At 39.6% G+C, this 21730-nt stretch overlaps 1 protein-coding gene across 13 annotated transcripts in view; it reads left to right on the plus strand.

Annotated features, from left to right (window-relative positions):
- Window positions 1-392: 392 nt before the first annotated feature.
- Window positions 393-21730, plus strand: part of Picalm (phosphatidylinositol binding clathrin assembly protein) — an 82322-nt gene continuing 60984 nt past the window's right edge. For 10 of the 13 annotated variants that reach the window (XM_013350145.2, XM_005357568.3, XM_013350148.2 and 7 more), the window contains exon 1: window positions 396-612. In XM_013350145.2, coding sequence (XP_013205599.1) covers window positions 483-612 — 130 coding nt within the window. In that variant the 5' untranslated portion in view covers window positions 396-482. Of the gene's footprint in view, window positions 613-21730 lie in introns of all 13 variants that reach the window. The other 3 variants (XM_005357573.3, XM_005357574.3, XM_013350154.2) reach the window with 2 other exon arrangements.

Raw genomic sequence — 21730 nt, forward strand, 5'->3', positions numbered from 1 at the left:
GAGAAGGAGGAGGAAGGGGGGGGCGCGCGCCGGAGAGGAACGGGAAGGGAAGGGAAGGGAGCGAGGGGCGGGAGGAAGGGAGCCAGGGGGCGGGACCCGAGTCACGTGACGCCGGGGCCGCCCGGAAAGCTCCGAGGAGGAGCCTGGCGCCGCCATTTTCCCTGCAGCTGCCTGTCCCTCTGGCCCGACCGGGCTCCAGCTGATCCCGGGCAGGGGGTGGGCTGAGGCTGAGGCGCGGGGCTCGGGAGTGACCCCCGACTGGGTGTAGGAGCCCGCGGGGGGGGGGACACGCGAGCCGGGGGGCTCTGCGGGCGGGTGGCGGCGCGCGGCCCTGAGCCCCGCCCCAGGCCGGCAGGCGAGCGGGCGGGCCGGGAGCCGGTGGGGGTCGGGGGTGCGGTGGGGGGTGGGGACCCTCGGACGCTTGGGGGTCCCAGGCCCCGCCGGCTGCCGAGCGGAAGGGGGTTGGCGGACGAGCCGCAGAGATGTCTGGCCAGAGCCTGACGGACCGAATCACCGCGGCCCAGCACAGTGTCACCGGCTCCGCGGTCTCCAAGACGGTATGCAAGGCCACGACCCACGAGATCATGGGCCCCAAGAAGAAGCACCTGGACTGTGAGTGAAGCCCCCCCCGCCCCCTCTCCATCTTTTTCTTCTCCCTCTCGAGCTGCCTTTTCCCTCCCTGCGTCTCAGCTGCGCCGTGGCTCCGATGCCTCGTCGAGCTGGGTTCCTGGCCGCTTCCATCACACCTGCCTTCCGCGGCCTCCGCTCTCTTCTCCAACGAGAAAGCAACGTGACAAGCCATTCCCCATCCGGAGATCCCCCGAGACCCTCTCCTCCTGGCTCCAGGCGCCACCGTGCCCCATCGCGCTCCACCAACTTGCCACCCACCCTGGTGCTCGCCCGAACTCCTTTCCCAGCTCCCGGGCAGCCCTTTGCCCTTCCTCCCCACCCGTCCCGGATCTCCTGGCCGTCCTCGGCTCGGTGTCGCCTCGCTAGCTCCGGGACTCACCGCCCCATTGTTCCCCCCTCCCGTTAGCTCTTTTTCGGATTTCCGTCCTAACTCGGCTTGGTGGGCCCAGATTCCTGTCACTTGGCAGCCCTTGATGTGGTTCCCAACACCCTAGATTTTCCTCCCATTCCTTTTGGGCGGCCTTTCCTACTTTTCTATCGACCTTTCGGGTTCTCTCTGTCTCTGTAGCTTCCGTTATGTTCCTTTGACTTTTTGTTACCTCCTTCCTTCAGTATTACGCCGAGCTTCTCGGCTTCTGTTCCATTTACGTTTGCGGGGAGTAGAAACAAAGGGCTTCCTTCGGTGTAGTGTGGGAACAGCGTTGGTGGGGAGTTACTGTCTTTATTTGCCATCACTATACTGTCTTGAGTGTAAAGTTGGGCGAGTTGTGAATGCCCGACCTCTCCCTTTGTCAATTCACACGGGGACATGGAAAAGGGCTTTACTGGTTTTGGTGTCGTTGTTCCGGGAACTGTTAACGTTGGCGGTTTGAATTTGGAAGCTCGAGTGTGAAGTGCTGGGATTCGAAGTGGATTAATAAATGTAGGTACAAGTACTCAAGTCTGGAAGCGGTTTCGTTTGTGTGGTTGTATTTTGGGTAACTGCGCTCGCTTCAGCCGCAAACCTTTACTGCAGCGGCACTAACTTAGGCACCGTTTCTAGAACAGACTCCTCCCAATTGTTTTCTAAACCAGGAGCCACCTGTAAAACCACCTCCTTTTTCTGGTTGCTCCTTTGCCTCAGGGTACAAAGCTCAGTGGATCACTCCATCCTTGAGTCAGTGGAACATTTCAGGAAAAAAAAATAGAGCCATAGTGAACGATAGTAAATTCTCTTTAAATGACTCCCGGACACGTTAGCTGAAATGACTTTCATCCTACATGAAAGTTCCTTTGCCCTGTGAAGCAAGAGTGAGCTTGCCCTGAAAGGGAATTCGCTGTAAGGAATCTTGCTTCACATTTAGACTTTGGTTGTGAGGTTTGCACTTTAAAACAAACAAACAAACAAAAAAAACCCCAAAACAAAACCCAGCGTGTGAATTCTTCTCAGATCTATTGCTCTCTAAGTGCTGTGTGAACAAGTGATTCCCACAGACAAACCCATTACTCATTGTGATTTGTTCCCTCGCTGTGGAAAAGTTTTATGAAACTCTTGTCTTTGTTGGCCATGGTGCTCACACAGGCTGCTGTTAACGGTCTTCCCTCTTTAGAGAGTGGACTTGAATGATGACACTTCTGTAAACATCTTCAGGACAGTGTGACTACATCTTGAATGCTTTTGAAAATGTAGACTAATCGGAGTAGACGTTTCTGTTCACACCCCTCCTTCCAGTTCCAGGCTTGTCTCAAAATTGGCTATGTAGCCCAAGCTGGGCTTGCACTTGAGAGCATCCTTCTGCCTCAGCTGTCCAGGCCTACTCTATAATGCTGGTTTCTGTGATACAAAATCCTGTTTGTTTCAATACTGTGTTTGTGGTTTTTCAGTTCTTGTTTTTTTTGGTGTGGAGGGGCATAAGATGCTTGGGAATATGGAAATATTTCCCTTTCACTCAGAATGATAGATTATGACTACAGATAGAGCCTTTGTAAAGCCTGCATCTTCAGTGGCAGCCATGATTCTAAAATGTTGCTGGAATGGCTAGCAGATAGGTTGTTTGAGGGTAGGAGCAAAGGTTGTGGTTTAATAAGTTAGCTTTTGTAATAGTTACTACTGTAGATTTGAACTAGTTGGTCTTTAGGGTTAACCTTATATCTGTACTTTTCCTCTACTACAGCTGTGTTTCCAAACTCCCGTGTTTTAGAGCTTGAGCATATTGCTAATATTTTCATACTAGTGTGTTAGTAATGAGATGCCTGTCTTCTTAGGTTTAAAACAGTGACACTGTTTGCCCTTTACTGTAAAACTGTTACTAATATTTTAGCAAAATTTCACTAATTACAACTCTCCCTTCCCACTTCAGCCTGCTTTGAAAAGTTATTCACAGACAATTTTCAGTGTCAGTGTCAAGAATTTCAGGCTATATAATAAATGAATCAGTTCAATTAATTTTTGCCCCTTTAAGAATTTTTCTTAATTTTGAAAGCTTAGTTCTCTTAGGCTTTTTAATGTTTTCGTCTACCAACATCTGCTTATTTGAACTGAGTGGAAACAATTGTATTTTTTAAAATGGTAGCATTTAACCAAAATATACCTAGTAATTTGCTGCTCCTATAAATCCATGAGCATGTAGAGGTGGCTTTTGTGTACTTCCTTGTCAATATTTTTCCATATTAGGAAGTGATTATTGTCTGTAAATTATGAGTCAATTCATATGCTTATTGAAATTTTTTTGTTTCTAGGTATTGGTCATAAAAGTGTTTACTAATGTTCCTACAGCGAAGAGTTTTTAAACTTGACAAATAATCATGATTTCAGACTTCTAATGGCTATTGTAATAAAGATAGAAGACACAACCTTAAATTTTCAGACACAACTGTCTCCCCGCCCAAGTCTACATTAGTTCAAGTCCTTTATGTAAGGTGCAGTGTTTGCACACAACTTACACATCCTCCTCTACATTCCCTAAACCTGCTGCGATGTAAATGCTGTGTCAGCAGTTGTAGTGTGTTGTGTATTGTGCATGGAGTAATGACAAAAGTGTGTGTCTTCAGACACAGCTTGTTTTCTACCAAATGATTTGGATCTGATGTTGTGGAACCCAAGACCACCATTTTGGTTTGGTTTGGTTTTTGGATTTTGGTTTTTCAAGACAGCATTTTTCTGTGTGGCCCTGGCTTTCCAGGAACTTGCTTTGTAGACCAGGCTAGTCTCAAACTCAAAGAGATCAGCCAATCTCTGCCTCACCAGTGCTGGGATTAAAGGTGTGTGCTACCACTGTCCAGAGAAACTTTTGAGAGCTGACATTCTGTTTGTAATTACCAAATGAATTCTAAAACATTTTTTAAAAGTGATTTCATTTAAGAAGTGTTTAATATATAATTGGAGAACTGTGTTTTAGGTTTACTATGTATCTCGTTTATGTAGATAATTTTAAAGTATCATTTAGTTTAGAGGTGCAAGTGAGAAATCAAACACTTCATAGTGACTTGGCTATTGTGTTTTGCATGCTTAGGTTGGCCTGGGAGTCTATGTAGCCCAGGTTGATCTTGAAGTCAGATTCTAGCCTCTGCCTCCTGTGAGATGGGGTTGATGACAAGCATGCACGTCCATGATTGCCTGCAAAGCATTTGCATGGAATACATTCATATTTTAAAATAGTCTCTTTAAAAATTCTAGTTATCAAAATCGATTTAATTTACAATAATAGGGATTGAATCTAGGTAGATGCCAGGCAAGGGCTCTACCACTGAACTGTATACACAATCCTTTTCTTATTTTTGTTCTTGAGACAGGGTAGCCTTGAGTTTTCTTTATAGCCCTTGAACTTGTGATCCTTCTGCCTCAGCTTTCTGTGTATTGTGATTATAGACTTATGCCACCAGGCCCCAAAGTTTTGCTTTAGTTTAAATAAAAGGGTTTACATTGATCATTATTTAGAGTATTACAATGAAAGTTTACCACAATTCATAGAAAGTTGCATGTTTATTTTCTTTAGTTTCAGAGTGTTTAATGTTATTGTTTTAAGAAAAAAAATCAAATCGGTAAGAAGCAGAATATAAAGGTTTCTTGGGAAGAGGTTGGAGTCCTACCCTGAAGAGGTAGCCCTAGACTTTGAAAGTAAAGGTTTAGTATTAGCTCTTCCTGTTCTTTTGGTGGCTAAAGTGGCATTTCTGTTACTTTGTGTTCTCTCTCATGTGTTCCTAGTTGAAGTGGTTTATATATTTTTCTAGATAATTGGAATTTTGAATATGACCTTTCTGAATTTTCTGTTCATTGTGTATATTCTTTTCATGAAGAATTATTCTGTTAATTTTGACTAATGAATTCATTAAAAAGTTATATTGATGAACCTAAGGTTTTGCATTAAAATTACATTCAGAGTTTTGATTTGCTGGATTTTGGGAGGATTTCTCATATTTGTAGTTAAGCTGGTGTATATCTTTTGGGCTTATGCCTAGTTTTATTTATTAATATTATTTTTTGAAACAGGGTCCCCTATAGACCAGACTAGCCTCAAATTCACTATGTAACTGGTGATAACCTTAAGCTCCTGGGACTCTTGCCTCTGCTTCCCAGGTGCTAGGATTATAGGCACATGTCACCATTGATTTTTTTTTTTTAATGAATATTCTTTTGGGGTTATTATGTGTGAGATGCTTTGCGTTTATTAACTTGTTCTTTCCTTTAGTAACTTTACGTGAGAGGCTGTGTTTCTCTACAAGGTCACATTCAGGAAGAGGTGGACTGGACATTGAGCTCAAGTCTAATTTTGGAGTATGCTAAGGTTTCAGCAAGATGAATGTTTCTTAGAGCGCTACTCACTTCATAACAAGGGTCAGAGGCTTCTCATGTAATCATATTCCCACATCTGTATTTTCAAAAATATTGACTAAAGTGGTATATTTGTGTAATTGATGAACCTTTCTTAATACACCACCACCACCACTGAGCAGTTCATATTAGGATTCATTCTTGCTTTTATAAGTGTAGGTTGGACAAATATATGCGTATATGCACTATTACATTGTCATATAGGGTTAATTTGGCTGTCCTGTAATGCTTTGTGGTTTCCCAAACCTCTTGAAGTCTCTGATCTTTCACCGTCTTCCTGGCTTGTTTCAGAAAGCTGTGTGATTGGGATCTTGCATACAAGCCTTTTCACATGGACTTTACAGCCTGTATACACACTTCAAATGACCCAGTCTTTCCGTGCGGAACACTGATCATTTCCTTCAAACACTGAATAACATTCTTTGTATGTGCCATGGATTATTTGTTCATTCTGTTGAAGGATGTCCACGTTTTGCCAATTACATTTTAAGCTCTTAGCAGCATTTCTTTGTGTATATGTTCCATTTAGTATGTTTTGTGAGAAACCGCTAAACCGTTTTCCAAAGTCACCTTGTCCCTTTTTATTCCTGTCAGCAATGAATGCTAAGTCCTGTTCGCATCTTGTCATGCATTTGATGATGTTTTTACTGATCACTCTTTGGAGGTGGGTGCTAGGGTTCATACTGTTCATATCATGCCTTACCATAGTTCGTCCTGTGCTTGGTTGGTATCTGTAGGTCTTTGAGGGGTTTCTTCTGTTACAGTATTTGACTCTTCCTAAAAGTCAGAATCGCCAGGCGGTGGTGACGCATGCCTTTAATCCCAGCACTCGGGAGGCAGAGACAGGTGGAGCTCTGTGAGTTCGAGGCCAGCCTGGTCTACAAGAGCTAGTTCCAGGACAGGAACCAAAAGCTACAGAGAAACCCTGTCTCAAAATTCCAAAAAAAAGAAAAAAAGAAAAAAAATACATACTAAAAGTCAGAATCTTTGTTTTCTTACTGAATTTTAAGAGGGGACTTTTGTGTGTGTGTGTGTGTGTGTGTGTGTGTGTGTGTGTATTTTGGATAATTGACTTGTCAAATATCTTTTGTAAATACTCTGTGGCTAGTTCTTTCTTTTCCTTTTTCCTTGCATCTTTTAGAAAGCAGAATATTTAGTTACAGTATATTCTAGACCAGTGAGTTTTTCTCAACCCCTGGGGTCGAGTGACCCTTTGATAGGGGGTCACATGTCAGATATCCTGCATATCAGATATTTACATTATGATTCACAACAGTAGCAAAATTAAGTTATGAAGTAGCAACGAAAATAATTGTATGGTTGGGGTCACCACCTGAGGAGCTGCACTAAAGGTCAGAGCATCAAAGGGTGAGTGCTGTTCATTTCCTCTTGGATTACACCTTTAGTGCTGTAGCTAAAAAGCCATCCCTAAAGGCTGGACAGTGGTGGTGCACGCCTTTAATCCCAGACTCGGGAGGCAGAGGCACGTGGATCTATGTTTGAGGCTAGCGTTGTCTACAGAGCAAGTTCCAGGACAGACTCTAAAGCAACAGAGAAACCCTGTCTCAAAAAACCAGAAGAAAAAGAAATCTAATCACCAAATCCAAAATCATTTGTATTAGTCCTCATATTGTCTTTGAGAAACTTTGTTTTGCAATTTTCATTTGGTTCTGTAATCATTTTGAGCCAGTTTTTGTGAAGAGTGTACTGAGGTCTGTATCATTTATGGTTTCTTTTAACTTGTTCTCAAGTTTTTTTTTTTATTTAAAGATGTCATTTATTTTTGGTTTACATGCATCAGTGTTTTGCCTGCGTGTGTGTCTATATGAAGTTGTCAGATCCACTGGAGTTACAGACAGTTGTGAGCTGCCATGTGGGTGCTGGGAATTGAACCCAGGTTCTTTGGAAAAGCAGCCAGTGCTCTCAACTGCTGAGCCATCTTCCCAGATCCCTGGGGGCAGATTCTCAGATTTTTATGGCAACCACTTTTACCCATTATGGCATCTCTCTGCCTTTGCACATTTTGATAGTGCCCTTTGATAGACAGAAGTACTTATTATTGGTGAACATCTGTTTTTTTTTGGTGGTTAGTGCTATTGTATCTAAGAAACCGTTGGCTGATTCAAGCTTACACTTGTCTCTAGCACTTTGATTATAGTTTTAGCTCTTACACATAGGCTTGATTGATCACTTTTGAACTGATATGTGGTGTGAAGATGTGTCTTAATCTTTTTTCTGCTATTTTTAAAGAATATCACATATTGAATAATTTGAAAACTAAATAAATTTCTTTCTCATGGTTCTCAAGCCTGGGAAGTCCTGTATCAGTGTTCCAGCCTCTGTGAAGGCATTCTTGCTAGAGCTTGACATGGTGGAGGCTATCACGTGGTAAAGAACACAAGAACTTTTGCTTTGATAACTAACCCACTCTCACAATAATGACATGAACAACTCATGAAGGTTAGGTCCTGTGGCCTAATCCCATTTTAAAGGCATACCTCTTAGTGCTTTACATAGTGGCAGGTAAATTTCAGCTGGACTGTCTAAGAGAGAATGGAGACCAAAATAGGAGGCAAAGTAAAGTTCAGTTGTACTACCTTCATGTAACGTGGAAATAGAAATGTTTACCTGTAGTGCTGGCCAGTGTGTATTGATGATTGAATAGAATTATTTGGCTCAATCATTCTCTCCGGATAGACTACTTGATCACTATGTTTTTAGGTTCTGAGTTATGTGGTTATGTGTTGTTTTTAATTCTGTGAAGAGGTGAAGCATTAGTAGACAATGTTTTTGTTCGTACAGAGATGTCTTGTACTTGCCTATAATGATACGTTTTATCTCTCAAAGGTGTTTTCTTGTAGCTCTTGTAATTTAATTGTTTATAGAAAGGATCCCCATATTTTCTCTTTTCCCCTGCCAAGTGCAGCATGGGACACGTATGCAATCAAAGATGCTGGCTGGGTCAAGTAGGGGTGAGGTTTCCGTTGCTTTTCATAAAGTAGAATTGAGTAGTGCTTTGGATCTTACGAGAGGAAAAGGAAGATGCTGGAGAGTAGTACTGTTTGCTGTGTCACTGCCTTGCCTGAACAGCTCTTCCAGACTCAAGTACATTCTTACTCTGCTCTGACAGTGAAGGAATGATGGAAATTGGGGAATAAATATTTGGATTTAGTTCATATAAAAATTTGTGTCAGTTTGACACAAAAATATTTATTCCAGGGTCTACCTGTTGTTGGCATATTTGATTTTAAGCATAATTTTGTCAGTAAAATCTTTCCTTTAGCTTTTCTGCTTTCTAGGATTATGTGCTTATACAGTTCTTAAAAGTAAATTCCAGACAGCCTTAGTCTTAAACTTTCGGTTATCTCCAATAGTATATACCTTGTAGTAGAATATAAGACTTTATTTACTAAATACCTGTGTGTGTTATGATAGAGAATACTGGTAGAAACATTTAAAATGTAAATAGAAATAGTCAAAAATGAAGGATTTACCTTTAATACACTACTGTGTGTGGTGATGGTTGTTTCTGTGCCCTGCCTCAGCTGTACCCTTTCCCTCCTTGTTTCCGTGCTGTTTCAGAAGGCCTACTGAGATCATGGGTTTGTCTTTTCATGAGACTCATTTTTCTAAGACTCTTATTTAATGATATTTTAATGACAGTCTTTAGAAAACTTAATATTGAAAGAAAAAAGGTTTTTGTTGTTGTTGTTGTTTTGTTTTGTGTGTTTTGTTTGAGACAGGGTAGCCCTGTGTAGCCCTGGCAGTCCTGGAACTTGTCTGTTGACCAGGCTGATATTGAACTCAGATTTGCCTGTCTCTGCTGGGATTGAAGGCTGATTTGTGGTTGGTTTTTGTTTGTTTGTTTGTTTATTTATTTATTTATTTGAGACAAAGTCTTACTGCTACCTTGGAGTGCAGCGGTCCTTCTTACGTCCTGGGATCCCAGGTGTGAATTACCATACCTAGCTTTGAATTAATACTGATCAGGGCCTAATCCAGTCTTGGATAGATACAGTGAGTGGGGTGCTAAGGTTCAGAAAGAGCATGAAGATGTGAATTTGTCTTTCCTCTAAAAGGACGATAAGTGTAAAACTACCAAGTAATTGAAATCCATTGAGATATGTATATAGTTCATGTGTGAAGTTTCAAAGTAAGAGGGAAGAATTATGTTGAAAGGAGGTTAGCAAAGCCTTCACAGGGAGGGGACCAGATTTTAAAGAATGTATCGTGCTTTTGCAGGTATATAAAGAGTTATTTTTAAATTAGCATGTACAGTGAGAGGGAGGTAGAAAGAGCTTTATAGTGTGGAAAAACCTTGGATAATGCAATGCAGTGTTTGGAGAAGAGGCTGAATGAGGCTGGGGAGCCCTTAAATAAATAAAGGTCTTGTTACCTTGACAGACTTTTGTCTTCAACCTCACTCCACTGATCTTTATCTTGGAGTCCCTCTCCCTTTGCTGTTATTAAATGCCAGTGCCATGAAGATGGGGAGTGCTTTTTCCTAACTTTGTAGGCTGCAGAGGACAGGGAAGCGGGAACAGAAGACTGAAAGTGTTTTAAATGTTGTTATGCATAACTCTTTCTTTCTTAATAAATGAAATCAGCTATACTGTCATCTTTTGTTTATTGTGTGCTTGTTCAGAAATCTAGTCTTTGAAGTGAACCCTATATTTATTTATGAATGGACATAAACTCATTAGATGATAGTGAATAATAAAGATTTTTAGAGTGTTCTCTTTGATTTATTCAGTTTAACTATTTAGATGTGTTTGTCTCTAAATGAGCAGTTGTTCTGAGTGTTTTAAAAGCTGAATCTACCAAATGAGACTTATAGTATGGTAGAAATTAAACTCCTTAATAATAATTACATGTTGACCGCCTTCTTTTAATATATGCCCAGGTTATTGTGTGGTGATTATTCAAATCTAAAAGCGAAATTGCTGACTGGGGTCCTTAATCTAGTAGGGAAAATGTCACATATAGGAACTGTATTTGTATTACCAGGCAATGTAAGATAGATAGCAATCTAATGCCATTGAGCGTCAAAGAATGGCAGGTACTGCCTTTGATCCATGGGGCAGCTAGGTCTTCAGTGGTGAGTAGAGAGGAGCAGTAGTAAGTTCATGCAGAGGGAAAGAGCGTACAGACACTCTTGGGTAGGAGACTGCAGCGGTCTGAATTAACACGTGCTCTGTGTGAGAGTGGACTTCTTTGTGGCTGGAAAAGTCAAAAGTGTAGAGTAATTGTAGGAGTTGAGTTATAACCACACATCTTTAGTCAGAGGTTATTGCTCGGTAGCTTTGTTGAAATGGTACCATTATTGGAACCAATGTGTATTTACTTTAGCCAGCATAGAAATGGGAAAAGACAGCTTTGCTTACTTTGAAGCTGAATTTGATCTTCTATTTTTGCTTACTAGAAGCTTAAGTTACTAGATTATGGCCTCAAGTCTTTGTTTTTTGTTTGTTTTTTCCTTTGAGACAGTGCTGTGTAGTTCTATTTGTTTTGCTGATTCTTATATTTAAGCCTGGGCAGTCCTCAAATTCACTTCAGTCTTTCTGTCTCAGTCTCCTGCGTTTTGGGAAAGGTGGCCCACTAAGCTCGGCTATTAGAGACACGGTTTCACTGTTTGCCAACTTCATCTCAAATTCGGGATTTCTCCTTCCTCAGCCTTCCAAGTGCTAGGGTAACAAATCACTACTCTGGGCCAGACTTGAAATAGTGTCTAGATCCAGCATCTGTATGTACTTAGTATCACCACATTGTATTGTTGTACTGGATACTATCATTTGTTTCAGTTTTTTTAATGTTACTGAATACAGTGACAAGTACTGAGGATGGGGATAATTGAAGAACAAAGGAAGGCTTAATATATAACTAAATTTGACCTAATGTAAAGATTCCCCTCCCTTCCTACTTGCCTGCCTCCTCCCCTCCCTCCCTCCCCCCTCTCTCTCCATTTTGAGACCAGGTCTCAGTTTGAGTACTGGGTTTAAAGGCATGTACCATCATTCCTGGCAAGGTAAACATTTCTTAAAAGCTTAAGGAAACTTGAGTATTACACAAATTGGGTAAAGTTAGTTTAGTTAAGATACAGTACAGTGTACACACTATGGGAGAACAGCTAACATTTGACATGGTTTTTCCCTGTTTTTTAGCATTGATATGTATCAGCATACTTATAAAACCCTATTAAAATGTACTTAGTAGTCTTGTTCTAGTTTATGAAGGTGGTGCACATCTTTAATCCCAGCACCCAGGAGACGGAGACAATTGCTATGAGTTTGTGGTCAGACTATTCTAGAGTTCCAGGCCAGTGAGGGCTATATAGTGAGACCCTGCTCCAACCCCTCCTTCCTTAGAAAGAAGGAAGAAAGAAAGGACGGACTGACAGACGAACATTGACATTTTATCCATTTAATTTATTTATCTTGCAGTGCTGGGGATTGAACCCAGAGCCTTAGGGCATACTAAACAAGCATTCCTACTACCATGACAAGTCCTTAGCCTTATCTTTTTTTCTTTTTGGTCAGAATATATTTAACTTTTAGATGGTAATAAAGAACTTTGACTGTAAGTCTGGAGAAATCCTTCAGCTCACAGAACACTTAAGACTGGCAAATAGGAGACTTGTTTGAGAAATAAATGTCTATAAATATGTAAGCTTCTATTTGCAAATAACAACTTCAAGAGGGGAACTCACAGTGAGGAGTGTGGGGTACCAGCCTTCTCTTTGTGTGACCTTAGGAAAATCCATTGCTCAGCTTGCTTATTTTCTAAATTGCCTGCTTCCTCTGCTAGTCTGTGATGTGATATTTGTGCTTCTGTAGCTCTTTTGTTCTTGGCTTTGGAAACCACCATCATAGGCTTTGGAAACTACTGTCAGAGACAATTTGTCTATGAGCTCTTGCTTTATTTTCCATCAGTGTTCTGTCCCATCTGCTAGTATGTTATTACTTAAAAAACAGAGCTTGTATATCTTGCTACTATTGGCAGGGAGAGGGTAGTATTCTTTTATGTGATTTTGTCTTAGGAAAAAAATGGCTAACAAAATGTGAAATTTCTCATACTCTTATTGAAAATATGCAAGTGAAAATATTTGATGATAAAAGTCTTCTGTCAGCTTTTTCAAACACATTTCATGTTTACTTTTTTATAATTTAACCTTTTTAAATTTTTTATGACTTATTTAACTTTATTTTATGTGCATTGGTGTGAAGGTGTTAGTTCTCATGGAACTGCATTTTCAGACAGTTGTGAACTGCCATGTGGGTGCTGGGAATTGAACCCCGGGTCCTCTGGAAGAGTAGTCAGTGCTCTTAACTGCTGAGCCATCTCTCCAGCCCGTCATGTTTACTTTTTAAGACCCCAGTTCAGTCACCTGGCTTGTCAGAGGGTCCGTTTCATGCATTAGGTCGGATGCATTTGTTTGGGGAAGGACAGGACTTTTAAATTCTAACTGCCCAGCTGTGCCCTGTAGCAATTGTAATAAAATTGCTCTCCATGCCTTTCTGCTGGTGTGTGTGTCTGTGTGTATTTATTTATTTTTGTGCTACAGCGCCTATTCCTGAAAATAGGGACTGTTTTATTTACTTCTGCTGTTTAAAAGTATTTTTACTAAGTATTTATTGTCTTTTATGCTTGTGTTTTATTTTTGAGGGAGGTTCTCACGTGGCTAAGGCTAACATTGAATTCCTGATATTCTTACCTCCACCTCTTGAGTGCTGGAATTATAGGAGTGCTCCACCACAACTGTCTTGATGAAGACAGTGGGTTTAGTGTGCTGAGCTAGTGAACTATTCAGTCAACAGTTTTTAAGTGATAATTTGTTCATGAATAGAATTAATATTTCAATTAATGTTAAATTTAAGTATGATATTGATCTTAAGTTGGTTCACTTACCAGTTCAGAGAGTTCATACCAGAAATATGATTTTGGTATTAAGAAAAGGTGATAGTAGCAATGCTTGAAACTATTTTCATAGACTAAATGTTCTACAATGACTAATTGTCCTGTATCTTTTGGCTTTGTCATAATAGAAGACTTGAAAGTATACCAGAAGCATCACTAACCCATCCGTCACCCTGTACTATTTTTAAGAAAGTAAAGGCTTAGATTTAATTAAGTGATGAATTAGAGATTGTTGCCATAAACCTTATTTTATGCTTTATTTAATATAACTCTAGGGCTATAAGATGTGTCATTAAGAATCCTTTGCTTGCTTGCTGGGAGGACTGCTGCTGCTGTGTTGTGTGTACTTGTGTCTCTTATGCAACAAGAAATGCATATGTTTTCTTTTTAATACCAGAATTCTACAGTAGGTCAGGGCGACATTTCCAAAAAATATATAATTGCTTGCCGAGGTTTTGACTGAAATCTGTGTACCTGTGATAACTGCTAGCAGCAGAGGAAGGAGTTTGTGTTTCTGTGCAGTGGATGTCCTACTGCCTGTTCAGACTGATGTGCTTGCTGTCTGTGGTGTTAGGAGGCAGATAGCACAGGTAGTTTTTATTTGGCTTGTTTCTTCTTCTCCTTGGCATTTGTTTGTTTGTTTTTGGTCCTCTGATTAAACAACTTACTAATATAGTTTATAATCTTTAATTATGTTGAGTGTGTAGTTATACCTAGAAAATTTGCCTTTAGCATTTGTTTGTTCCTGGTTTGTTTTCAGGTTATCTTTGGAAGGGAAGAACTTTGGTAGCATTTCTTCGAGGTTAGAATAGGAAACTTGATTTCAGATTATAGTTGCTAATGTTATTTCAGGTGAACTGCCTAGGGGAATTTGGGCTTTGATTTATACGATCGATGGCTGTGTTGGAGATTATTCTTTTCTTCTTGATCTCAAGTAGTTCTGGTTTGCTTGTTTGGGATGCGAGACATGGTCTTCTAATGTAGCACAGGGTACATTCGATTCACTATGTAACCCAAGTGACGGTCAACTCTTTGACATTGCTCCACAGGGTACATTGAACTCACTATGTAATAACCCAAGTGACTGTCAATTCTTTGATGCTCAGTGCCTGACTTGGTTTGTTACTGTGAAGTCATTTTTCCATCAGCTTTCAGGATTGGAAGACATGTCCATTTTATCCTTTCTGTCCATACTTTTTCTTTGGAGCCAAGACTTGCTGTGTGGTGACTAAAATGTTATGGTTTAGAAAGCAATGTTTTCTTGTTTATTTTGTTTTTCCTTTCTCAACATTAGTTTTTTGTTTGCTTGCTTTTTAAGACATGGTCTTATTCCTAGAAAGCCTGGAACTTGCTATTCATTCTAGTTTAGGTTGTCCTGGGCATTGTGGCTATCCTCCTACCTCTGCTTCCCAAATCCTGGGGTTACAGACATGTGCCACTAAGCTCATCCTTCATAACTTTCTTTTATGGCACTATGTAATCGTCATTAGTTGATTTGGCACATATGTAAGGTATTCAATTCACTTCAGTGTTTTAGGTTTTGTACACACAGTCTCCCATTTAATTTTGTTCTCACAGTTTTTGCAAAATGTTTAGGGGTGTGGGGGGGCAGAGGGGTGGGGGAGGAGAGAGGAGAGAGACTTGTAGTGAACCAAGGTATTACTTTGGGATAGTTTGGTTGCTGTCCCAGAATCAATGCATGACACTAGCTGGTTGGTCATAAAGGGTAGGTGCTGATAAAGAAATTACTTGGGAGTTGCAGCTGGCAGAGAGTTTAAAGCTGTCTAGAGCAGCTGATGATGCAGTATCTGAACCTGAGAAAAATCCATTATCTGTCCCATAAAACATCCATTCTTTTAGCATCTGCAAAGTTGAGTTTCTTCTGATATTTACGATTATCTTAAACTTACTTATAAGTGAAGTCTTAGAGTTTCTGAGTTATTTGGAGATGGGAAATACGTAAAACTTAAAGATGTGTCCTCTGAACTTGCTTTGAGTGACATGCCAGTTTCCTTATTTTAGTTCATTGTAATCAGGATGAAGATGATGCCTACAAACAGGGTAAACTAAAGCTGTAGTTCTTGCCTGTACTAGAAATTAGCTTTGTGAGAGTTAAACAGAATATATGGATTTTAGGATAAATAGGAAGGCTTATATCACTTATTATTGGGGGATCTGAATATGAATGTATGTTTTCCTTCATCTTTGGAGTGAGAAGATTCTAATACTACCATAGCTGCTACTGTTTGTTACATACTGTTAGACATGTATGTAAAATGTTTCAGTGGTGACAACAGCTTCTCCTGCTTTGTCATAAGCTGTTGCAATAATCAGAAATAGATTATATGAAGAGACCATATGTGTAAGTTTTGTGTTGCTTTTGCAAACATTTCCCGCTTAAGCATTTCCTTGTTGGTGAAAAAAAATTGGACCTTAGAGAAGGTTTTGCAAGGGAAGGGTTTGAAAATATTACATGCCAATTAGGAGAAACAGATGCTAAATTAAAGCTATATTAATTTGTAATGGTGCATTAAAGCTTGTGAAATAATCAAAATAGATCTTGGTAATTAAGCAGGGATATTGTGAAAATTAAATATTAATTTCTTAAATACAGGTTTTGAAACTCAGTGGTTAAGGCAACTACAGAGCACACTTGTAATCCTAGTACTTCTGAGGGTGAGGAAGATCAGGAACTCAAGGTTTAGTTTGAATTAGTTTGAAGCTAGCTTTGGTTGCATTCAACCATATTTCAAAACAAATAAGAAAAAACTAAATGACTGAGATAGTTGAAGACATAATAATGATAAGAGTGAATTTATAATTTGATTCTAGAGTCTTCACTCATTTTGGTACATTGCAATTCTGTTACATAGTAAGTCATGTCCCGTGGAGATGGCTTGTACTTGGAAGAGCTAGGAGAACGTAGAGCAGAACTTTAAGGATGGTGAGATTATATCTTTGTTACTTTTGAAACAGAGATGGAGCAGCAGTTAGGCCAGACTATTAAGTAAGTGAGAGTCCAAAGACTTCTAACAGGGACAGATGAACTTTAAAGCACAATGTCATAGGAAGGTCTAAAAATAGATCCCTTCTCACTTGCCAGTTCTAGTCTTCCAAAAGGTGTCTGGCAGCAGCAGTGGAAGAGAGTAAGCTGGTTCTCGTACTCAGTGTCTGTCTAATTTAAGGAAGGCTAACTGGACAAGTAGTATTCCCTGTCGTGGCATATTAGTTGAACATAAGATTTATTTGAGGCTCATTTGACAAAATTGTACTGGAAGTTAGTTAAATTAGTGCATAATGACGATAGAAAGGTGTTTAAGTTTTCTTTTCTTTTTTTTTTTTTTTTTTTTTTTTTTTTTTTCGAGACAGGGTTTCTCTGTGGCTTTGGAGCCTGCCCTGGAACTAGCTCTTGTAGACCAGGCTGGTCTCGAACTCACAGAGATCCGCCTGCCTCTGCCTCCCGAGTGCTGGGATTAAAGGCGTGCGCCATCATGGTGGCTGGTTGTACTCCATAGGACATTATTTCCTCATGACAACAAGAAACATAATTTTTTTTCCAGAAATTTAACAGACTTTTCAAATGTCATCCACAGACAGTGTTTAGTTTTTGAAATTGTACATGTGACATCTATTTGGTTACAGATACCTACATGGACAAGGCAGCTGCTTTTAATTTTGAAGTCTTTATTATTAGCGTCGCTGCAGTTGTTACTGTGTGGTTGATACACACATGAGCCAAATAAAAGTCCAGTGAAGTACTAAGTATGATGTATTGCTAGCCAGCCAGCGAGCCTCCCTCCCTCCCTTCCACCTTCTCTCTCTCCCTTTTTTAATTTCCCTCAGTTTCCCTCTTTCTTTCTAGAGAGAGTCTTATTATGTAATTTTCGCTAGCATGTGCTTGCTATGTAGATCATAGTGGCTATACAGATAATACAGATACTTGCCTGCTGTCTCTCAGGTGCTGGAATTAAAGGTGTGTATCTCCTTCCCTGGCCTTACTTTAATATATTTTTAGTATCAGAAGGATGGCTATGAAGATGCCTTGTATTTAGTGGTACTTGAAGCTGATAAATCCATAATACCAGCAAATATCCAAAATGTTACTATCTTTCTAATTTTAATAGAAAAGGTAAATTTAGTTCCACTTTAAAAAGCATACTGAGTCCTCTAATTTCTTACTCTAGTATACTGGATTGATGTTTTTGTTTTGTTTTGTCTTTTGTTTGTTTTGTTGTTGTAGTTTTTCTGAGCTGATTCTCTGTGTAGCTTTAGTGCCTTTCCTGGAACTCGCTCATGTAGAACAGGCTGGCCTCAGGGAACTAACAGAGATCTGCCTGCATCTGCCTCCCTAGTGCTGGAATTAAAGGCACGCACCACCACCGTCTGGCTGTATTGATGTTTTCTAAACAGTGAATTGGTAAATAGCATTATTTTCAAATTGTATTAGTATGTATTACAAATAGTGTCTCATCCTTCCTTTCTCACATAATGGTTTTTGGAGGGTAATGTTTGAGGATCTCGTGTAGTCAAGGCTAACTTTGAACTTGCTTTGTAACCAAAGCTGGTCTCTAACTTCTGATGTTCCTGCCTTCACTTTCACAGTACTCAACTGAGCCTGTCCTCAGTTATATGCTCAGTTATTCTGTAAAGTGGATGTTTTTAGGATAAGCGGATTTCTGTTGCTTCTGAAGTTTGCAAAGCTTCTGGAAGGTAGACCACAGATTTTCATTTTCCTATTTTCACTGGGGACATGGACTAGTATTTGTGCTTTCTGAGTGAGGGATATTGTCAGGGGAACTAACTGATCCGGTACTCTTTCTGAATAGGCAGATTCAATTGTTACATGTGGGACGTCCTGTGACTCCTTGCTTCTGTGGGCTTGCCATTAGAAAATAACAGTGATCTGGTTACTATAAGAGTCTTTATTGGTTCCACTCTTCCTTCCTGGAACATACAAGAGGGAAGATGGGTATCACCTCTGAAGCCGTACTTACTTATATCATATGAGCACATTGACCAAGTATAGTGTTCACATGTATGACATAGGAGATAGATTCCTGAGATTTATTTAACGGAGAAAAGGATGTGTCTGGATTATTAATGAAGCAGCCTTGTTTTATTGTGGGCTTTACTGAATAGTTCAGGCCAACTTGGAGATGTCAATAACTTTACCTCTGCCTCACAAGTCTTGGGCTTGTAACAGGTTTGGTTAGGTTCTGATTTTTTTAAGGTGTAAAATATTTTTGGATACAAATGTAAAAATTCTATTTTTACATTTCCCATTGGAAAAATTCTATTTCCAATTCCCAGAAGAGCTTATGTTGATTTTTCTGAGAAGAAACATACACATCATTTGCTTGAGACTTTGTTAGCAGATTAGATGATTTTTCCAAGAGTGCTTTAAAAAACTAAGAAGCATCAGCGACTAAGGTGAAATATGTTAGTAGTTGTGGGGAAAGGACAAAGTGCGCAGAATAGAAGAAGCGTGTTAGTGTTTTAGGAAGGCTAGAAGAAATCCAAAATGCGGCACTCTAGCAGAGAAAACTAGAAGTACTCAGGGTGGGTTGTTTCGCTTCTTAGCTACTTGTGAACTTTCACTATGTAAGATGATAACGAGGGTGACATAATTTTTGTCCAAATTGGTTCAGTTGTAAGGGAGCCTACAGCATAGGGACTGGTAGAAACCAGGACACTTGGTGATTCACGTTTTAGAACATGGTTTTCTCTGAATTGACCCAATTCCACTTACATCTTCAGGTGCCTTTACATTTTTTATAATACTCTGATTCATGTTTGCAGAGATTCTCAAACTCTGCTTCCCTTTTATTGGTCTTGTTGGTATTTAGGAGAATTCTTAAATTTAAATTTATGTTTTCTACATGCCACCCCTGTACTATTCTGGTTTAGAGCGTTGGTAGAGGTTATTATAGTACTTTTTTTTTTTTTTTTGGTTTTTTCGAGACAGGTTTTCTCTGGCTTTGGAGCCTGTCCTGAAACTAGCTCTTGTAGACTAGATTGTCCTCGAACTCATAGAGATCTGCCTGCCTCCCGAATGCTGGGATTAAAGGTGTACACCACCAGGGTGTATTTGGGTTATATTTGCCTCCTCTTCCTCCTAACTTCCCTCAGATTCACCTCTACCTTTCTACCCCATTTTGGTTTCCCATTCAATTTAAATATTTTTAAATTCTTATGTTAGACGATGGGTTTTTACTCTACTAATGTTTTGATCTTGTATTTTCTAATAAACTGGAAATTGGTATAGAAGGCTTTTGAAGCAGTACTTGCCAAAAATGAGGTTTCTGTGTAGTTCTTATTTGTATTTTGTGGCAGGAGTGTAGGTTTGGAATTCACTGCTTTAGAGTACATATAAAGTGGAGGCCTTATTCCTGAGACTGAACTGTGCTTGCCAGGCTCTGTTGTTTCCCTGCTCAGTCTGCCACCCAGTGGTAGGAATGCCACTAAAACACAGCTGCTCTGGAGGTGTACTAAGAGCAGGGGCTGCTCCTCAAGAGGTCCTGAGTTCAGTTCACAGCAGCCAGTCGTCTGTAATGGAACCTGATGCCTTCTTCTGACACATGCAGATGTAGCACTCATTTACATAAACTAAATCTTAAAAAGAGTACTCACATAGTAAGCAGAAGCATTTTGATAATGTGAGGACAGGGACTCTAATTTGAGTTTATAATCACTGAATACTTAATGTTTTGAAAGTATATGTATTTCTATAAAGCATCTTCATAACAAACCTTTTGCTTTTGTTGTAAGATTTTTCTTCTGTATTTATAAGTAGATGAAGAGACTAATGAAATAATAATGAATAATTTTAAGGGAATAAGTTAAGCTGATTTGAAGAAAATGGTTTTATTTCGATTTTAAAATTTAAGGCAATTATACAATGACTCACCTTCGGCTAAAATAATTTATTTTGCACTTTTAAATTGATTTGGCTTATGCCTATCTGTGATTGGCCAGTTCTTACTATGTAATATCTCAGGGGTGACTTTGTGCACCTGTCTCCATCTGAATGCTTCTTTAAGTTCCTGTTTGGGTTCTGCTTTTCTCTACTCCAGATGAGGGAGCAGTCAATCCATTCTCAACTAAATACATCCCTTTTGGGGGAAGGGTTTCCTGTATGCTAGTGTTGACATGGAGGTTTTGTAGTAAGGTGTTTTATATGTGTCATTGTGGTGACAGGATAGGTATGTGAGTCCTAAAAACATGACAAAACGATTGTTAAGTTGCTAGTACAGTTCTTTCAAATTATCACTGCGCCAGACTGTATACTGTTTAAACAGAGTATTGTTACTTTCTGCACATGCCTTCTATGTTATACTTCACTTCTTATTTGAGTTGCTGGAGATGGATCCAGGGCCTTGTTTGTACAAGACAAGCAAGCACTTTTACTGACACACACGCAATCCTCATATATTAATTTTTCTTCAGGGAAACACAATGAAGAAGACAACAGTGCTGCTTCTGCTAAGCTGGGTTTTAGAAGAGAAACTGACACATATTTCACTAATGTAATGAGATACTGTGTTATATTGTGATACATACAGGGACTTGGGGAAAACATGTCCCCACTTTCAGTAACCTCTTGCTCTTGGGTTATGTCAGCTCCATACATACAGATAAGAATATACACAATACAAGACCATTATCATTACCCTTCAAAACCTCATTTTAGAAGAGCAATTATATGTCCTTGACTTTGTATACGTAGCTACTTGCCATTAATAAGTGCATCAAATACATGCACAGACACATGATAAATGTAATGGAAAATTCTCGAGACTCATACCCATTCTTCTAACACTAAGACTTTATTGTTCAGTTCTCATGTATGGCCGTAATCTCTTCAAGGTTAACTACTTGTGTAGTTGTGTAGTGTATTTCCAGAAATACTGTGCCTGTATTCAGTTTTTTACATTCTTTTTCTAAAACAGTTGTTTTTTTTTACTTTTCTTTTATTATGTTCTAAATGCTGAAACTTGCATTGAGGGAGGTCTTCCTGGTTAATGCGTTCTTTTCAAAAACGAACTTTGCTTAAAATAACAAGTGGAAGCGAGGCAGTGGTGGTGCACACCTTTAATCCCAGCAGTTGGGGGTCAGAGGTAGGCTCTCTGTGAGTTTGATGCCAATCTGGTCTATAGAACGAGTTCCAGGACAGCCAGGGCTACACACAGAAATCCCATCTCAAAAAACCAAACCAAGACAAAACAAAATACCCAAATAAAAGCAGATAAGAGAATTTGCAGAGATTTCACAATAATTTTTCTGTTTAAAAGAGTTTAGGGAGAAAAGCTATTTCTGTATAGCAGTTATAACAATTAAAAGGATTAAGAAGCTTTATTAGTTAGCAGGATAAATATA

The sequence above is a fragment of the Microtus ochrogaster genome, chromosome 22 (assembly GCF_000317375.1).
Source record: "Microtus ochrogaster isolate Prairie Vole_2 chromosome 22, MicOch1.0, whole genome shotgun sequence".
Taxonomy (NCBI): Eukaryota; Metazoa; Chordata; class Mammalia; order Rodentia; family Cricetidae; genus Microtus; species Microtus ochrogaster.